This window comes from Anser brachyrhynchus (genome assembly GCF_964034855.1).
Source record: "Anser brachyrhynchus genome assembly, chromosome: W".
NCBI lineage: Eukaryota > Metazoa > Chordata > Aves > Anseriformes > Anatidae > Anser > Anser brachyrhynchus.
In genome coordinates, this window is record NC_137704.1 from 16,877,642 (window position 1) to 16,898,287 (window position 20,646).

The 20,646-nt window shown below is 43.1% G+C and overlaps 1 protein-coding gene across 2 annotated transcripts in view; it reads right to left on the reverse strand.

Moving 5' to 3' along the window:
* Positions 1–1,694: 1,694 nt before the first annotated feature.
* The window catches only part of LOC308184731 (zinc finger and BTB domain-containing protein 5-like), a 56,340-nt gene continuing 37,388 nt past the window's right edge, over positions 1,695–20,646 (reverse strand). The window contains exons 4-6 of one of the 2 annotated variants that reach the window (XM_080572132.1): positions 4,988–5,092; positions 4,176–4,221; positions 1,695–4,056 (exon numbers count right to left, since the gene is read on the reverse strand). In XM_080572132.1, coding sequence (XP_080428258.1) covers positions 2,046–4,052 — 2,007 coding nt within the window. In that variant the 5' untranslated portion in view covers positions 4,053–4,056; positions 4,176–4,221; positions 4,988–5,092 and the 3' untranslated portion in view covers positions 1,695–2,045. The remainder of the gene's footprint in view (positions 4,057–4,175; positions 4,222–4,987; positions 5,093–20,646) is intronic. The other variant, XM_080572133.1, reaches the window with a different exon arrangement.

Genomic DNA, 20,646 nt, shown 5'->3' on the forward strand with positions numbered 1-20,646 from the left:
AATATAGAATGGAATAGTTCAGTTGGATGGGACCTTCAAAGATCATCTAGTCCAAATGCCTGTCCACTTCAGGGGTAACCAAAAGTTAAAGTATATTACTGAGGGCATTATCCAAATGCCTCTTGAACAATCGCAGGCATGGAGCATCAACCACCTCTCTAGGAAGCCTCTTCCAGTGTTTGACCACCCTCACAGTAAAGAAATTTTTCCTAATGTCCAGTCCAAACCTCTCCTGGTGCAGCTTCGTGCCATTCCATTGCATCCTATCATTGATTACCAGGGAGAAGAGACCGGCACCTCCTTCTCCACTTCTCCTCCTCAGGAAGTTGCAGAGAGCAATGAGGTCACCTCTTAGCCTTCTTTTCTCCAAACTAGACAACCCAAGTGTCCTTAGCCTCTCTTCATAGGACGTGCCTTCCAGCCCTTTTGCGAGCTCTGTTGCCCTCTTCTTTCAAGGACCTTAATATCTTTTTTAGATTGTGGAGACCAGAACAGCAGACAATATTGAAGGTGAGGCTGCACCAATGCTAAATATAGTAGGATAATTACCTCTTTTGACTAGCTGGCCATGCTGTGTTCAATGCATCCCAAAATGCAGTTTGCCCTCTTGGCTGCCAAGGCACACTTCTGACTCATATTGAGCCTGCTGTCAACCATCACCCCCAGATCCCTTTCTGCTGAGCTGCTCTCTAGCCACTTGCCTCCCAGTCTGTACCTGTGTCCAGCATTGTTTTGTCCCAGGTGCAGAACCCAGCATTTTCCTTTGTTGAACTTGCTGTTGATGATTGTCCAGTGCTCCAATCAATCTAGATCTTTTTGCAATAACTCGTCCCTCCAGGGAGTCAGCAGCACCTTCCAGTTTACTATCATTGGCAAACATGCTGAGGATGCATTCCACTCCTTTATCCGGATCATTGATAAAAATGTTCAACAAGACTGGCCCGAGAATTGAGCCATGGGGAACACAGCTAGTGACCGTTGAGCCCAGTCCATCACCCAGCGTAGCATGAACCTGTTTATCTCACAGATAATTTGTCCAGTAGGATGCTGTGAGGACAGTATCAAAGGCCTTACTAAAATTCAGAGATTATGTCTGCTGCCTTCCCTTCATCTACCAAGCAGTTGACCTTATCATAGAAGGTGATCAAATTACTAAGGCAGGCCTTTCCCTTGATGAACCCATGTTGAATATGCCTGATAATAGCTTTGTTCTTTAACTGCCTTTCAGTATCTCCCAGGACAATCTTCTCCATAACTTTTCCCAGGACTGAGGTTAGACTAACAGGTCTGTAGTACATCACTTATTACTCAGTAGAAGTTTTTACAGAAAAACGGTGAAAAAACAAGGTCTTGCTGTATTCAAAGTATTTATATACACATCTAACAGTCCAGAAGTTACTTGTCATTAACTTATTTTAAGTACCTTCATTACATATTGTCCTTTACTGCAAAAGAGCCATAAATGTATTTGGAACCCTAAAACTATTTTCATAATTAGCATATTCTAAAGCATTTTATGGCAGACAGGTGCACTTGGGGGGGGGGGCTCTCATTATGAAAATGTCTGTCCTCCTGATCAACCGCTGCACATGTTGAGGCCCCGCTTCCTACTATGTGGCCAAACATCGCTCGTTGATGGGAAGTAGAGAATAATTGCTTTTTCTCTTTCTTTTCTTCTGGACAGTCTTTGCTTATTTTTTTCTCTTTCTTTTCCCTTTAATTAAATTATCCTTATCTCAACCCATGAGTCTTTTTCTTTCCCATCATACTTTCCTCCCCCCCCCCCTTTGAGGAGGGGGAGTGAGAGAGCGATTGTGGTGTTTAGATGTCCATCGGTGTGAAACCACCACAAGTGAAGTAAATACGGCATTATCGCCAATTTACAGAATCAAGACTTCTGTGTTTGCAACAATTTCACACACAAACATTCACTAATCTATAAGGGCAGCTTCTCAGCCTTGAACAAAATAGCATTAATATTCCTGAAATACTCCAGTCTTATAAATTTGTATTAGCATTCCCATGAGGCTATGGAGTGGAGGAGATTAAAGCAAAGTGCTAGGTAGATTGCTGCTCTGCCACCTCAGACAGGTTGTTTTGGAATGTTTATATAGGTGGCTGGACTGGCTGAACCGTTTGCCACACTTCAAACAGGCATAAGGCTTTTCTCCTGTATGCACACGAATGTGCTTCTTGCAGTCTGTTAGAGTCAAAAAAGTCTTGCAGCAGATCTTACAGGCATATTTACGAGCACCTTCTACAACCAACACATTGTGTTCAGATAAGGCCTTCTTACATTTTGAAAGAACATCGGCAGATGCCCTTGTCAACTGTGGTGGACCAGGTTGTGAAGGAAGTCCATTCTCAAAAGAAGTGGTCCCATTGATTAACAGCTGGGAACTGGAAGGGTTATCTTGTAGCTGGGAGCTCCCAACAGAGGTCACAACAGGCATTTTGGGGGCTATGCGACGATAGCCAGGAAAACCACTAGCTCCATCTCTTATGGAGCCCATCATTGTCCTTGACAAAGAGTGAAGGCCCAAGCCTGACCTTGGGAAATCAAGACCAAATTGTTCTGCAGCCCGGTACCCAGAAGTCTGTACACATGGAAGACCCATCATATCCTTCATTGGTCTAACAAAATGAGAGTCTGAAGGCTCACTGAATGGATTATTTGCATGAGAAACCATAGCAGAGGAATGACCATTAGCAGTCCTGGACTCTGGACTCAATAGGTAAGAGGCATCACTATCCATTCTGCAGTCACTTATTGTATTTGGAATGTTGTCATTGGTATTTTGACTTGCACCAAAGTTGCCACCTCTGCTTTTATTCAGAAAATTTGAGATACTGAAAGTGGGATTATGTTCCAGGTTATTTGACACTTCCATAATATGGATGTCTCCAACCCTATCAGTACTAGACTGTGGGTCAAAAAAGCTACGATCGCTGCTTTCAGGACTCAGTTCTAACTTATCTGCAGTCACCACTCCTCCTTCCACTTCAACAGACTCACTGCCTTCTGCTTGAGAAGTGACATCACTCACTTCATCTTGAGGCTCTGGAGAACTCAAAGGTTCAGATTTAACCACCACCCCCATGTGTTCTTTTTCAGTTAGACCGACATCTGGATTTTTGCATGGGAAGTTGTTTTTCTCAGAAGTAGCTTCCCGATCAAAACAGGTTTCCACTTGTATTAACTGAGATGAGATAGATATCTGTGAAATGTTTCCTCTACTGTTGTCTGACTGGCTGGGCACTTGAGCATCTTCTTGAGCACCAGAAGACTGATCAAACATAATAGTATTATCCTCTTGTTTATCAGTAACAGCATCGGCCTTAGAATTTTCCACAATCTTCAGTGAATCTGGTGAAAGAAAATCTTCTCTTGAATGAACTACTGACTGCCTGCTCTCTGGAGTAACATCTGAAATGGACTCATCTACAGTAGGTCTGATTCGCTGTCTGGCCCGATCATCAGAAGACTGTTTACGCTTGTGGAGAGTACATTGCTCTACGTTACGTCTCATTGATGAGCTCATGGTATTTGATTGCTCCTCTGTGCTTTGAGTGGAATTCAGTGCAGAGCTTACAATGCTGAGCCCAAGCTGTTGAAACATAAAAGATCTTTGGATGCGTGCATTTTGCTCCTGAACTCTTTCACTAAGTGGAGACACTGGGAGCGTCCTGGTAATAAGGTAGTGTTTACATGCTTTAACAACAGAGTTCAAATGCAGGTGAGAAGCAGCAAGCAAGATATCCATTACATTGCTCTCCCCAAGCATTAGTGTAGAAGTGTACATCATATCAATCAGGGCAGCAAAGGCTTCTGCTGTCACCACTTCAGTGTCCAGTTGAATCATGTTCATAGTTTGATCACCCTCTGCTACAGTAAAGAGAGCTCGGAAATGCGTGCTACATGCTGCCAGAACAGAGCGATGGGCTTTGAAATGTCTGTTTCCCACCACAATGGCACAGTCACAGAGTTGGCCATGAAGCCTCTGGTAGTTTAGCTGCTGAAAGATTTGATTGAAGTGTCCTTGAAAATCCATGATCCTATAAAATAAAGCAGAAGCAGCTATAATGATAAAAATAGATGGAGTTCAATTTAGATCACAGTGAGAACAGTTTTTTAAAAAAAGTGATGGCTAAGAGACAGATGACCAAAAACTTACCTTAATTTCCCACTACCATATCGATATTATACTCCTTCTGGAAACCCTGTGAAGGAACACAAAATCAGAATCAAGACAAAAATGCAAAGCAGGAATCTGTTATAGAGTTAACATGGTATAATAGCCAACACCACATCAAATGTGTCACAGGATGCTCAATTGTGAGCTGAATAATGCAACATGGTTCCGTTAATTCCTGTCCAAACTAAAACACTCTTCAGTAAAAAACTTTTAGTAAAAAACTTTTACACTCTTTTAGTAAAACACTATTTTTTAGTAAACCATCCAATCCCCAATGTAAAAATTTCTACTTAAAAAGCTAATACAGTCTTTGATAAATTGTTCAGATGATTATATATCCTCATATAGTACAAACAAGGGGAAATGCTACGTCTTGAACCTAGGGAGGAACAACCCCAGGCACTAACATATGCTAGGGGCCACCCAGCTGGAAAGCAGTTTTGCAGAAAAGGACCTGAGGATCTTGGCAGACACGAAGTTGAACACAAGCCAGCAATGTGCCCTTGCAATGAAGAAGGCCAACTGCAGCCCAAGTTGGATTAGGCAGAACAGGCAGCAGGTCAAGGAAAGTGGTTATTCTCCTCTGCTCAGCACTGGTGAGACCACATCTGGAGTGCTGTGTCCAGTTCAAGTCTCCCCAGCACAAAAAAGACATGGACATACGGGAGAGAGTCCAGCAAAGGGTCACAGAGATGATGAAGGGACTGGAGCATCTGACATATCAAGGGAAAATGAGAGAACTGGGATTGTTTAGCCTGGCTCAGGGGGATCTTATCTATGTATATAAATACCTGATGGGAGGGAGTAAAGATGGAGCTAGACTTTTCTCAGTGGTATCCAGTGAAGTATCCAGGATGAGAAGAAACGGGTGCAAATCGAAACATAGGAAATTCCATCTGCACATAAAAAAAAAACTTTTTTTACTGCTAGGGTAGTCAAACACTGGACCAGAATGCCCAGAGAGGTTGTGGAGTCTCTATCTTTGGAAACATTCAAAACCTGACTGGACAAGATTCTTGGGGATATTCAAAAGCCATCTTGACATGGTCCTGTGCATGGGCCTCTAGTTGACCACGCTTTGAGCAGAGGGAGTTGTACTAGATGACCTCCAGAGGTCCCTTCCAACTATTTTGTGTTTTTTATTAACACACATGGACAGACCCTGAAAATGTTCACGATCCTGTTTTTGAAATAATACATTTTGAATTGATATGAGTTATTCTGCCAACTGTAGGAGACCAGGTTTCATGTTAGAAAACCAGATTAATGCCTTGTGTGCCTACATCCCCTGTGTAATAACCCAATCTTCTTTCCCCCTCAGACCTCTTCCCTTTTGGAATATCTTCAATTCTCCCTTACTTGCTAACTAGAGAAAGCACTGACTGTATATGATTCTGAGATAGGTTTGCTGATCAGCCATTATCTGGCCAAAACAAACAGCAGTTGAACACATGCAAAAACCTTCCATCCAGTGGGGACACTAGGTCTCCCTCTTCTACTCATCCACCAACTATCCAAAAAGGAAAGGAACTTTATGTATTGTATCAACTGAACCAAGACAGAGAAGGGATCTCTTTCCTGAATAGCAGTACAGCAAGATACAGTGATATTAATTAGAGTAACTTTGTCAAAATGCAGTAACACTAGCAAACACACACCACCACCCATAGAGGCAGCCATGACATGAATGCCTTGCTACACTATATTTGCAGCAAAGTAAAAAAAAAAAAAAAAACCAACAAAAAAACCAACCCTATGCCTTAAGCTCCATATGCATCTTGACTGCAGGTACACAGAAAACACTGAGAAGTACAGTATTCAGCAGCAATTATTTCACCCTCAAGGCTTATCATCAACAAGCTACTTATAAGCATCTATCTCCTTCCAGACTCTGCGCATTACTTTATATCGTTTTGAAAGACAGAATCACGGAATCGTCCAGGTTGGAAGAGACCTCCAAGATCACCTAGCCCAACCTCTGACCTAACACTAACAAGTCCTCCACTAAACCATATCACTAAGCTCTACATCTAAACGTCTTTTAAAGACCTCCAGGGATGGTGACTCAACCACTTCCCTGGGCAGCCCATTCCAATGCCTAACAACCCTGTCGGTAAAGAAGTTTTTCCTAATATCCAACCTAAACCTCCCCTGGCACAACTTTAGCCCATTCCCCCTCGTCCTATCACTGGGCACGTGGGAGAACAGACCAATCCCCACCTCGCTACAGCCTCTTTTAAGGTACCTATAGAAAGCAATAAGGTCACCCCTGAGCCTCCTCTTCTCCAGGCTGAACAACCCTAGCTCCCTCAGCCGCTCCTCATAAGACTTGTTCTCCAGACCCCTCACCATAGTACATAGGCACAGTAAAATACATAAAATCCAAAAGGAAATGCATGGCACTGATAAAACTAATCTAAACAACTAAGGGACTAAATCTTTTTCTGAAGATGATATAATATGCTACAATCATTTCCCAGATTGAATTAAAGGAGAGACAACAGCATTGTACCCAGTGAAGACAAAGACAGTATTTCACAATAGTCAAAAGATGAAGATGGAATTCAAAAGAGAAGATGGGTTGTAGGAATGATCCAGTTATGACTAAGCTGTTCTTTTCCCCAGGAAGTGATAGGCATTTGAACCAGAGACAGTCAGGAAAATTGCTGTTTTGACTAATGGTCTGAGAAATTTGAATTCTCAAAGGATCACTAAAAAGTAATCACATCATTTGCACACATAAATCTTGATAGTTAATTGTTAAACACAGTAAAGGCTGAAATCCCAGGCCAAAAAAAAAAAAAAAAAAGTGACCAGGAAGGTGAGGTGGTGGTGTTGCTCTTTACATGAGTGAGCAACTGGAATCTATGCAGCTCTGCATGGGGGGGGGGGGGGGGGGGGCAAAGTGCAAGTCGAGAGCCTATAGGTGAGGATTAAAGGGCAGGCCAACAGGGGTGACATTGTGGTGGGTGTTTACTACAGGTGACTGGATCAGGAAGAGGAAGTGGATGAGGCCTTCTACAGGCAGCTGCAAGTTGCCTCACGTCCGCAGGCCCTGGTTCTTATGGGGGACTTTAACCACCCTGATGTTTGCTGGGGAGACAACACAGCTCAGAATAAACAGTCCAGGAGGTTATTGCAGAACATTGAGGATAACTTCTTGACACAGGTGGTAGGTGAGCCAACAAGGAGAGGGGCACTGCTGGACCTGGTACTAACAGAGATGGTCTAGTTGGAAACGTGAAGCTGAGGGCAGTCTCGGCTGCAATGACCACAAGATGTTGGAGTTCAAGATCTTGCGAGGAGGAAGCAGGGCAAAGTAGGACCACAGCCATGGATTTCAAGAGAGCTAACTTTGACCTCTTCAGGGACGTAACTGGAGGAATCCCCTGGGTCAGGGCCCTACAGGGAAAGGGGTCCCAGGAGAGTTGCCTAATATTCAAGCACCACTTGCTCCAAGCTCAGAATTGGTGCATCCCTCAGAGAAAGAAGTCAAGCAAGGGGGGCAGGAGATCTGCGTGGATGGGCAAGGAGCTTTTGGGAAAACTTAAACAGAAGAAGAAAGCATACATAACGTGGAAGAAGGGAAAAACCATTTGGGTGGAACATAGGAACATTATCAGAGAATGCAGGGATTCAATGAGGAAGGCCAAGGCCCGGTTAGAATTATATTCAGCAAGAGATATCAAGGATAACAAGAAGGGCTTCTTCAAATACATCAGCAGCAAAATGAAAACTAAGGAAAATGTGGGTGCACTGCTAAATGAGGTCGGTGCCTCGGTGATGGCGGATACAGACAGGGCGGAATTACTGAATGCCTTCTCTGTTTCAGTCTTCACTGCTAAGGCTAGCCCCCACGCACTACCAACCCCAGAAACAAGAGAGAATACCTGGAGAGAGGAAGACTTTCCACTGGTTGAAGAGGATTGGGTTAGAGATTATTTAGGCAAGATAGACACCCACAAATATATGAGCCCTGATGGGATGCACCCAAGGGTGCTGAGGGAGTTGGCAGATGTGATTGCTGGGCCACTTTCTATTATGTATCAGTGGTCATGGTCATCTGGAGATGTCCCGGATGACTGGAGACGTGCTAACATGACGCCAATCTATAAGAAGGGTCATAAGGAGGAACTGGGAAACTACAGGCCTGTCAGCCTGACCTCTGTGCCAGGAAAGGTGATAGAACAGGTCATCTTGAATGCAATCACACAGCATGTGCAAGACAACCAGGGGATCAGGTTCGCTCAGCATGGGTTCATGAAAGGCAAGTCCTGCCTGACCAACCTCATCGCCTTCTATGACCGGGTGACCCTTCTGGTGGATGAGGGAAAGGCTGTTGACGTAGTCTACCTAGACTTCAGCAAAGCCTTTGACATGATCTCCCACAGTATTCTCCTGGAGAACCTGGCAGCCCGTGGCTTGGACAGGTGCACTCTTTGCTGGGTGAAAAACTGGCTGGACAGCCAGGCCCAGAGAGTGGTGAACGGAGTGAAATCCAGCTGGTGACTTGTCACGAGTGGTGTTCCCCAGGGGTCGGTGTTGGGGCCCATCCTCTTTAATGTCTTTATTGATGATCTGGACGAGGGAATTGAGCGCACCCTCAGTAAGTTTGCAGACGGCACCAAGTTGGGGGGAAGTGTCAATCTGCCGGAGGGTAGGAAGGCCCTGCAGAGGGACCTGGACAGGTTGGATCGATGGGCAGAGGCCAATGGGATGAGGTTCAACATGGATAAGTGCCGGGTCCTGCACTTTGGCCACAACAACCCCATGCAACGCTACAGGCTTGGGGCAGAGTGGCTGGAAAGCTGTGCAGAGGAAAAGGATCTGGGGTTGTTGGTCGATGTTTGCCTGAACATGAGACAGCAGTGTGTCCAGGTGGCCAAGAAGGCCAACGGCATCCTGGCTTGTATCAGGAATAGTGTAGCCAGCAGGACCAGGGAGGTGATTGTCCCCTTGTACTCTGTTCTGGTGAGGCTGCGCCTCGAGTACTGTGTTCAGTTTTGGGCTCCTCACTGCAAGAAAGACATCGAGGCCCTGGAGCTTGTCCAGAGAAGGGCTACGAAGCTGGTGAAAGGTCTGGAACACAAGTCTTATGAGGAACGGCTGAAGGACCTGGGGTTGTTTAGTCTGGAGACGAGGAGGCTCGGGGGAGACCTTATTGCTCTCTACAGCTACCTGAAAGGCAGTTGTGGGGAGCTGGGGGCTGGCCTCTTCTCACAGATAACCAGCGATAAGATTAGAGGGAATGGCCTCAAGTTGCGCCAGGGGAGGTTTAAGTTGAAAATTAGGAGAAATTTCTTCTCAGAAAGAGTAGTCAGACATTGGAACAGGTTGCCCAGGGAGGTGGTGGAGTCACTGTCCCTGGGGGTCTTTAAGGAAAGGTTGGACGTGGTACTTAGGGACATGGTCTAGTGGGTGTTATTGGTGGTAGCGGTATGGTTGGACCAGATGAGCTTGAAGGTCTTTTCCAACCTTAATGATTCTATGATTCTGTGATTTAGCTTACAACAGAAATTATAATATATATAAATATAGATACTACCTGTTTCAAGAGATTAAAGTCATATGACAAACTCACATGTAGATAAGCCTTTAATTTGGGTTTGCTTACATAGTTGATTTACCTTTGATTTTGTTAATATGTATCTAACTATTTAAAGCTAAAATATATGAATTATAGATAGTAAGCTACTACATTAATGCTCTTGTTAAGGAACAAATCATCCTAGTCTATTCTAATTTAATACTCTGAGCAATGTTAAAATTGAGATTTTATACATGAGCATTTGAAAAGTAAAAAGCTTTGTTTAGGTCAATACATATTATGTGCTAGCTACACACAACATTCATCAAAATGTACAATATTTTGGGTTATTAAATATGTGCGATGCAGTTAAGTCAATACCAAGATTATATTTTTGAAATGCTTAGTTCAATACATCATCTGATTTTCCCTTTTTGGCTCAGTGATGCTTCACATTTCAGCAACAGCTGGCCACAAAGATTCCCTTGAAGTACTCACAGGCTGTACATCTGTATTTAGGATAAATGGCAGGGTTTTGGTAGCAGAGAGTGCAGAACAGATCTGTCCATGCATAGGCCATGAACAGCCAGCTTAGCAACTGATGAAAGCAACCCACCACATGACAAAACTTCAACCTGAGGAGCACATGAGAACTCTGTACAAAAATTTGACAACAGGTGGTAGCAGCTAGGGGCAGGAGACATGAGGACACACATGAGGAGAAATGGGAATCATAGAATCATTAAGGTTGGAAAAGACCTCCAAGATCATCTGGTCCAACCATCCCCCTACCACCAATATTACCCACTAAACCATGTCCCTAAGTACCACATCCAACCTTTTCTTAAACACCCCCAGGGACGGTGACTCCATCACCTCCCTGGGCAACCCATTCCAATTCTTAACTACTCTTTCTGAGAAGAAATTTCTCCTGATTTCCAACTTGAACTTCCCCTGGCGCAACTTGAGGGCATTCCCTCTTGTCCTATCGCTGGTTATCTGCGAGAAGAGGCCGACCCCAGCTCCCCACAACTTCCTTTCGGGTAGTTGTAGAGAACAATGAGGTCTTCCCTGAGCCTTCTCTTCTCCAGAGTAAACAACCCCAGTTCCCTCAGCTGCTCCAATAAGATCAATAAACTGCATATTTACTACCCTGGGACAACGGCCTGCCGTGTTTTTGACCAAATGCTGTCCTTTTGGTGAACTTTTCCCATTATAATATCATAATACCATAACACACCGCCATTCCAAAAGCTATCTGCTTCTAAGGTGTAACCATGCCTCACTGAGCTTGTGCTTTAAATTTTTCTAGTCTATACCTTCAAAAGCAAAGCTAGAAAATTTCACACCAATTGTAACAAAGGCATATATGACTAGAATCACTCAAGCTCAAGATAAAAAATGGTATAAATTAGCTTAAGGGAGAGCGGATGTTAGGGAAGATACCATCACGTAAGGGAAGATAGCTTCTGACTTCTGGGAACAGTTGACCGGCTGAGCCTCTCTTCCCCTCCATTGGGATGCCTTTGGGTAAGATTTGAACACTTGGTTATGCCAAGTGCCTCCCCAGGAAACTTAGAAATCTCTATAGAGTTGCTTTATATCTTTTAACGCATTTATAGCCAGATGGTGTTACTCATACTCTTAGCATTTGCACGTGTTTTGCAGACAGTGAATTTATCACCGGCAATCCAAAGAACCTGTGTACCTGTTGCTTTAATAAATTGCACTACTCATTAATCTAGCTGTGGTAGTTCTCATTGAACGTGACCAAATTCTTTAAATGTGGCCGTGGTAGTTCATGGAATGCGACTAGACTGAGGGTGTATTACATTGTTTATACATCTGTAACTGTGATAGTTCACTACACTGAACTAATTCTTTCTCCTTTTTTGTTTAAAGGATCCTACAACCTTTTATGAAAGGTTAAATGTGACTGTTCTGAGCTGAACCTAGCACAAGTAATGCATAATTAAGTTGTACCCGTTCTTGGTCTGGTCTAATGATCTTCCTCCCAATAGGATTGTTTTGCTGAAAAAAAATCTGTCCTCTCTACATCAAATTAAGCAGAAGCTTTAGTCATCCCTAAATAGTGTAATAGCTAGTAAAAGCTATCTTTCTCTATGCATGTGCATAAGGAAGAATTTTGACATATAATGTATTTTGAGAGCAATGATGACAATGGATTTTGGATTTCACAGCTGTTGCATCTCAGTTTCTCTATTAAATGTATTCTTTAAAAATAGAAGGCCAATTTTTAAGCTAACAACCTTACAAACTTGACCATCTATAGCAAAGTTGATTTCTTATCTATTCTTTTCCACACACACCCTTCCCTCTTTCTGAATCCCTACAGCACAGAGATCAGATTATATATTGTGACACACCTATCCTGCTATAATTGTTTCAGACAATACCATCAGAGACAGCTATGCAAGACCATGTCTGAGTGACATGCAGTGGTCATCTGCTGGCATAACTGTCAGAGAACAGAACGTGTGCTCTATCTTCCATGCAAATTTTCCCAATATATAACTTTGCCATAGCCTTTTCAAGACTGTTTTCCCTGACAGGAACAGTGAAGCTTATAAAATTGTTCTGTGACATAAGTCCTTAGCTAAGCATGCAACCCTGCAAAAATGTACAGCTCAGAACAGTCACACTCAACCTTTCATAAAAGGTTGTAGAATCCTTTAAACAAAAAAAAGGAGAAAGTTAATAGTCTTAAGACTTTTTTAAAAATCTATTATCAAAATATTAAGGAAAAAAAGCCTTGCTAGTGAGGATGTACTCAAACCCTTCTTTGCTGAGGGAGCAAGTTGATCAACAGCTGTAAAAGGCATCATCTCAGAGAAACTGAAAGAGCACGTCCTTGTCAGTGTTGGCTACTCTGTAAGGGTGTTGTGGTTTAAACCATCTGGCAGCTAAGCACCACACAGCTTTTTGCTCACCCTCCCCCCCAGCTGGCTGGGGGAGAGAATTGGAAAAAAAGTGAAAGCATGTGGGTTGAGATAGAGACAGTTTATTAGGACAGAAAAGAAAGGAAAATAATGATAATAATGATCATAGTGCAAATAATAATAATGTGTACAAAACAAGCGATGCACAATGCAATTGCTCACCACCTGCTGACCAATGCCCAGCCTATCCCCGAGCAGCCGGTCCCCCCCCCCCCCAGCCAGCCCCCCCCATATTAACTGTTCAGCATGATGTCACATGGTATGGAATATCCTTTTGGCCAGTTTGGGTCAGCTGTCCTGGGTCTGTCCCCTCACAGCTCCTGATGCACCCCCAGCCTGCTCACTGGCAGGACAGTGTGAGAAGCTGAAAAGCCCTCGGCTTAGTGTAAGCGCTGCTCTGCAACAATTAAAACATCAGCGTGATATCAACATTATTCTCATCCTAAATCCAAAATAGAGCACCCTACCAGCTACTAGGAGGAAAATTAACTCTCTCCTAGCCAAAACTATTTATGTCATGCTCAGGTCCTTCACTTTCCAATACATTCCAATTAATCACCACTTTTCATATATGTATATAAAATGTCCACTGAGTTTGTTTAGTCTGTGACTGACTTTGGACTCCATCTGTCACAACAATCTTTCAGGGCAGAAGAGACGGTGTGCTGTTGCGTTAAAGGTTAAAGTAACTGGGAGTGATGCCCAATTTGTTGTTATAAGTCCGTTCATGTTCAGTGTATAATATAGATAAGGTTATATATATAATAATATATAATATATAATATTATATATATGGCCCGGGGTAGCAAATACGCAGCTTATCAGTTTCGAAGTACCTTCAAGTTCCCGTTTTATCACAGAGCCTGGCCACGGTGTCTCCACTCTGCTTCACCCTCCATACAGTTCCTCTTAGAGTCAGCACAAGTTCTCCCAGTGTGGTCAACATCTAAGGTTGGAGGCCTAGGGAACTTGTATGGAATGCAGTTAAACTTCACCCTGGAAGCTTCTTCAGTGCCGCACCTTTTCTTTAAAATGTGAATATAAGTTTAATTTCTAAGTCACCTCTGGCAATTCACTCACTCGCTGTCCCTGCGGTAGAATGGGGGAGGGAATTGAAAAGAAATCTCTGCCCTCTGGCCAGTCCATGATCACTTCCAGGATTCTTGGGTGACGTTTCTTTTTCAGTATGAGAAGCTGAGAAGTCCTTGACTCTGTGTAAGCACTGCTCAGCAACAACTAAAACATCTGTCTTTTATCACCTCTGTTTTTATCCTAAATCAAAAACATAGCACCATACCAGCTACTATGAAGAAAATTAACTTTATCCCAGCTAAAACCAGGACAATATCCATTCCTTCATTCCTTATTCCATACCTTTTACATCATGCTCAGGTCCCACACTATCTAATACATCCTCATTAACCACTACCCTTTGATTAATACACAGACATCGTTCCCTTAGTCTATGAGCCACCCCTGTGAAATGTCCATAAAATGTCCACTGAGTTCTTTTAGTCCATGACTTCAGTTCTATCTATTATGGTGGTCACTCAGGACAGGAAAGGCAGCAGTGTGTTGTGCGGAGTTATTGGACAGCGAAGCCAGTTTAGTTTGGGTCAATACTGCACTTGCACTGCTTCTTGTGAGGCTCATCCTTTGTCAGTTTGAGTGGTTCCTGCTATAGGATAACATGCAACTCAAATCATGGGTTAGAACAGTTTAAAGGCATATCCATTATAATCTCCACACCTTGACCTTTTGGAGCAGGTGCTAGGGTTTAACATTGCAATGAACTCCTCCCCTCACCCCTGCTCCAGCCTGGGTTTGTCCAGTGGCCACAGTCCTTTGGAGGTATATCTGCTCTGGTATGCCCTTATCAGTGAGCCACAGTCCCTTCAAAAGTCTACCTAGTGTGTCATAGACTTATCCATGGTCACAGATTCTTTGGGTTGTACATGCTCCCACGTGGTCTCATCCACAGGTCACAGTCCCTCTGACTCAAGTTCAGTCTGGAGTTCCAGTCTGTCTAGAGCAGCAGCACCAGAACAGCAGCAATGCTCTAGCCATCTGCCAGCCGAGGCACATGGCCATGCTGTTATCAAAATGCTCTAAGGCACAGCAAAGTAAGATGATAAGGAGTACAGTAAATGTCAGAAGCAAAAGTAGCCCCTAACAAACACTGCGCTCTAATATACTGTAAGGCAAGCAAGAATCATGGCAAGCACCATGGCAAGCATGGGAGCATGCCAATTAGCAGCTAAACAGCTATAAAATCTGTAAATTCGGTCTAGCACACTCCACACTCCAATCAAATCTGTTGTTATCTCCAACCCTTCAAGCTCCATGTTGGGCACGAAAAAGGACTGCTGTGGGTTAACCCCGGCAAGCAGCTAAGCACCACACAGCCGCTCCCTGCCAAAAGTAGGATGGGGGACAGAATTGGAAAGATAAAAGTGTGAGAACTCGTGTTGAGATAAAGACAGTTTACTAGGCAAAGTAAAAGCTGCACACACAAGCAAAGCAAAACAAAAAATTAATTCGCTACTTCCCATTGGCAGGCAGATGTTCAGCCATTTCCAGGAAAGCAGGGCTCATCACAAATAATGTTTTTTTGGGAAGACAAATGCCGTCACGCTGAACAACCTCCCTTTTTCTTTCCCCCAGCTTTTATTGCTGAGCATGATGTCATATGGTATGGAATATCCCTTTGGTCAGTTGGTGTCAGCTGTCCTGGCTGTGTCCCCTGTGGAATAATTGCCTGAGGTGACTTGGGAAATTAAACTAATATTCTCATTTTAAAGAAAATGTACAGCACTGAAGAAGCCTTCAGGGTGGAGTGTAGCTGCACTACCTAAACGTTCACTAGGCCTCCAACCTTAGATGCTATCGCACTAGGGGAACCTGGTGTGCTGACTCTAAGGAACAGTACGGAGCATAGAGTGGAGTGGAGACACCGTGGCTAGGCTCTGCGACAAGATGGGGACTCGATTGTTCTTGTGCACACTGAGACCGATAAGCTGCACATTTGCTACCCTGAGCCAAAGACCTGTCATGTTTTTGAAAAAATGCGGTACTCTAGTGAACTTTGCTCGTTATAATATCATTATAATACCTAAACATACCCGACTTCTTGTGCAGCCCCAGCCTCCTTGCTGGCAGGGTGGTATGATACCATCGTGACTTCTGGGATCAGCTGACAGGATGAGTCTCTCTTCCCCCCCCATTGGGACACCTCTCTTTAACCCTCTAAAAAAGGGTAGAGCTAGCACTGCGCATTAATATCTCAGAAATCAACTCAAAATGTACCACCTTTTTTGAGAACTGCCTACACTGGCTGGTTAGCATGGTTACATGGACGTTCTCTGAAACAATCTTGGCGCATGCCACGAGGTGCAACTGGGTTATTGGGAACAGGATTAGTTATATTAAATAGCATTGATGCCGAGGTCCTAATGAGTAGAATAACTGCTACTACAGACGACCTAAGGAAATTGGAACGACCAATCAGATCATCCTTATTGGCCTTAGGAGCAAGTCAATGGCTTCTATCAGACATTTTACCCCATTGGGAACAAATTGAAGAAAATGATCATCAATTAATTGTAAATGCCCTTGGAAAAACCCAAGGTAATACTTCCCTTGCCTTGAGCTGCATCCAAGCACAGTTATGGATACAGTCTGTACCAGCAGCTATTATTAGAGAGGGAGGAGGAGGAATCTTACCCACTGAAATTCAAAAATTGATTTGGGATAATGCTTCAGAATTTGAAAAGGAGTTTCAAGCATGGTGGCAATTAGTCAACTTTAAAATTATTGCCTTTATACTTACCATAAGCAATGCCAAAGTATACAACGTATATCCAACCATTGCATTAGGACTTAATCATAATGGAACTATACTTTATCCTAAGGAGCATAAAGTATGGCCCCATCAACAGGTAGGAAAGTGGCAAACAATTGATGTAAATGCATGTATTGTGCATGAACAAAAAGGCTTCATTTGTGAAAGTAACATGCTCAAAGCCCAAGACATTTGTCTTGACACTGAACAAAACATTTGCCACTTTGAGATACACCCTAATGAAACCCTTGAAACTGTACTTGTATATATTGGGAAAGGCTGTGTTTGCATGAGAACCCATTGTGATTCCATAGCCATAGATAATACTATTGTAAATACAAGTGATTCACTCCAATATTTGTGTTTGTAACTTTATACCAGAATTCTAGGACTCAGCTCCTGTCACCTCTTACCAACTTATTACATCCAATTATACTCTACTTCACAACCTGCTGCCTACTCCTATTGGAATGAACCTTACACTGGTGAAGAAATTACTGTTACGTGAAGATTTGAAGCAGTTGATGAAACAAGTTCGAGAAAATGGACAAAAGACTCTGATTACTGTCCATCATGATATAGAAGAAATACATCGAGTGATGGAAAGGGTAAAGAAGGATGAAAACCACTGCTGGTGGGACACTTTGGATGATCGCCGACTGCCACAGGAATCTCCAACAAGATGCTTCACCCTGTTGTTGTTTTGTTAATACTCACTATATTATGTTTTATACTAACAATTACTTTGTATGTTAAACTTTGGATTATGATGAAACGTTTAGTATCCCTACACGATGTAAATATACTCAATAATCCTCATCACAAGAACATAAGTTATACACCCAATACATTCCAAATGTCGTGAAGCTTGAGTGACTACAGTCACGGGGTGGATTATGTGATATAACTGCCTGAGGTGACTTGGGAAATTAAACTCATATTCACATTTTAGAGAAAATGTACAGCACTGAAGATGCTTTCAGAGTGGAGTGTAGCTGCATTACCTGAGCGGTCCCTAGGCTTCCAACCTTAGATGCTATCGCACTAGGGGAACCTGGTGTGTTGACTCTAAGGAACAGTACAGAGTGTAGAGTGGAGTGGAGACACCACGGTTAGGCTCTGTGACAAGATGGGGACTCGATTGTTCTTGTGCACACTGAGACCGATAAGCTGCACATTTGCTACCCTGAGCCAAAGACCTGTCATGTTTTTGGAAAAATGCTGTACTCTAGTGAACTTTTGCTCATTATAATATCATTATAATACCAAAACACACCTCCATCCCAAAAGCTATCCGCCTCCAAGGTGCGACCACCCCTCACTGAACACCCGCTCTGAATTTCTCGGAGCCTATACCTTTAAATGAAAGCGAGAAAACTTTGCACCAATCATATCCAAGATATGCATGACTAGAGTCACTGAAGCTCCACCTAAAAGATAGAAAATGATATAAATTGGCTTAAGAGAGAGGGGATGTTAGGGAAGATATCATTGTGACTTCTGGGATCGGATCAGTTGATGGGATGAGTTTCTCTCCCCCCCCCCCCCCCCCCCCCCTCATTGGGATGCCATGGGGTAAGAGTTGAACACTTTGCTATACCAGGTGTCTCTGCAGAAACTTAGAAATCTCTAGAGTCTTTTTGCCTTTTAACGCATTAATAGCCAGGCTGTGTACCTGTGTACTTTTGGCATGCTAGCTTGCTTTTGCAGACAGTGAATTTATCACCGGCAATCCAAAGAACCTGTATACCTGTTGCTTTAATAAATTGCACTAGATTGCATTGTTCCTAGCCATGATAGTTCTCACTGAATGCGACCAAACTCTTAAAGTGTGGCCGATGTAGTTCATGGAATGTGAGTAGAGTGAGGGTGTGCTACATTATTTGTGAATCCATGATCGTGATAGTTCAGTACCCTGAACCTGACCAGACTCATAACGGCTAATTGGCTACACCTCTTAATGCGACATCCCCTCCCGACTTCTTGTGCAGCCCCAGCCTCCTTGCTGGCAGAGCGGTATGAGAAACAGAAAAGTCCTTGGCTTAGTGCAAGCACTGCTCAGCAATAACTAAAACATGGGTATGTTGTCACCACTCTTTTCTTCCTAAATCCAAAATGCAGCATCATATGAGTCTGTTGAAAGAAAATTAACTCTGTCCCAGCCAAAACTATGACAGAGTGATGAGAAAGATTAGATGTACTTTGAATATATATTTTAAAAATATAGTAATTCCCCGAGCAATTGCAAGGATATTTTTTAGTGCTTTTATCACTATTATCTGGATTTAACCATCTACTTCGGACTTGATGGCAACTTTTTTGAGCTGTGTTATTTTTAGCACAATGATTAAGCACAGTATTCTAATATTATTGTAAAATATAGCTTAAGCTAACAGGCAATAAATTAATGTTGCTACACATCCAAGTATTGTGCTACACATTCAAGTATTGGCTATATACCAAGGATGTCAAATACACCTAAGTATACATTGTTACTGTTGGGGAAAGGGTGTTAAAGTGCTAATAATAAATTGTGCTGCATTTATCTGGTAAAGAGAAAACATGTCTGATTATTTTTATACTAAGTATAATAGTATTTGTAATGTAATTTTTTCCCCTCTTATTCTACTTAATGGAACATCTAAAACAAATACTAGATTGTTTTGTTGTGCATTGGCTTTGTTTGCAAAGAAAAAGATAAGTTACAGTGAACGTTAAGAAAACTTTTTTTTTGGGGGGGGAGGGGTGTTTGATGGCTTAATTAAGTGGATTTTTTGAAATTACGCCATAATCTAAATTATTACTGTGGCCAGTAAAAAAGCATTAAGCAAAGTGTTGAATCACAATTCAGAACTATATTTCACATAACTTTTTAGTGATTATTGGGGGGAGGGTTAACAAGTAACAAAAAGGAGGAAGGGGGCATTCCTCTGAGTGATGGAAGCAAACCTGGGAACACTGTCGCTTTAGGAAACAACCGGGAAATACTTGTGAACTGTCCCAAAGCAATTAGGAAGGGTTCGTCTGAAAAGATGATGTGGCCAATAGCCCAGCAGAAGTGCCTCTACACCAATGCACGCAGCATGGGAAACAAGCAGGAGAAGTTGGAAACCATGGTGCAATTAGAAAACTATGACCTGATTGCTCTCACAGAAACGTGGTGGGATGGATCACATAAATGGAACATCTGAATAGAGGGCTACAAGCTCTTCAGAAGAGACAGGCAGGGAAGGAGGGGAAGGAGTGTTGCCCTCTATGTCAGGGAATGGATTGATTGTGAAGAGATGCCTCTGAGAAACAGCCACAGACAGGTTGAGAGCTTGTGGGTGAAAGTTAAGGACCCCACCAATAAAGGACAGCTTGTGGTTGGGGTCTACTACAGGCCGCCTGATCAAGGGGATCCTGTTGATGAGGCCTTCTTGCTTCAACTACAAGAAGTGTCGCACTCACATGCTCTCATCCTGATGGGGGACTTCAACCACCCGGATGTATGCTGGAAAAGCTACACAGCAGGCTGTAAGCAATCCAGGAGACTTCTGGAGTGCGTTGATGATAACTTCCTAGTCCAGGTATTAGACAAGCCAACCAGAGGAGAAGCATTACTGGACCTGGTGCTCACCAGTGCAGAGGAACTCATTAAAGAGGTTAAGACTGGAGGTAGTCTGGGCTGCAGTGATCATTCCCTAGTTGAGTTTGTGATCTCGAGGAATACAGGCCTGGCGAAACGCAAAGTCAGCACCCTGAACTTCTCAAGAGTGAACTTCCAGCTATTTAAAGACCTAGTGGATAAAATCCCCTAGAACATTGTCCTCAGGGACAAAGGAGCTGAACCGAGTTGGCAGCTCTTTAAGGACGCTTTTCTATAGAGCACAAGAACTTTCCATCCCCCTGTGTAAGAAAATGAACAGGGAGGGCAGAAAACCAGGATGGCTGAGCAAGGGCCTGCTGGTCAGACTAAGTACCATACCCACTCAGTACCATGCTCTTTGGCCCATATGCCTGTCCTGATTTCAGTTAGGATAGAGTTAATTTTCCTCCTAGTAGCTGGTAGGGTGCTACGGTTTGGATTAGGATGAGAAGAGTGCTGGTAACATGCTGATGTTTTAATTGTTGCAGAGCAGT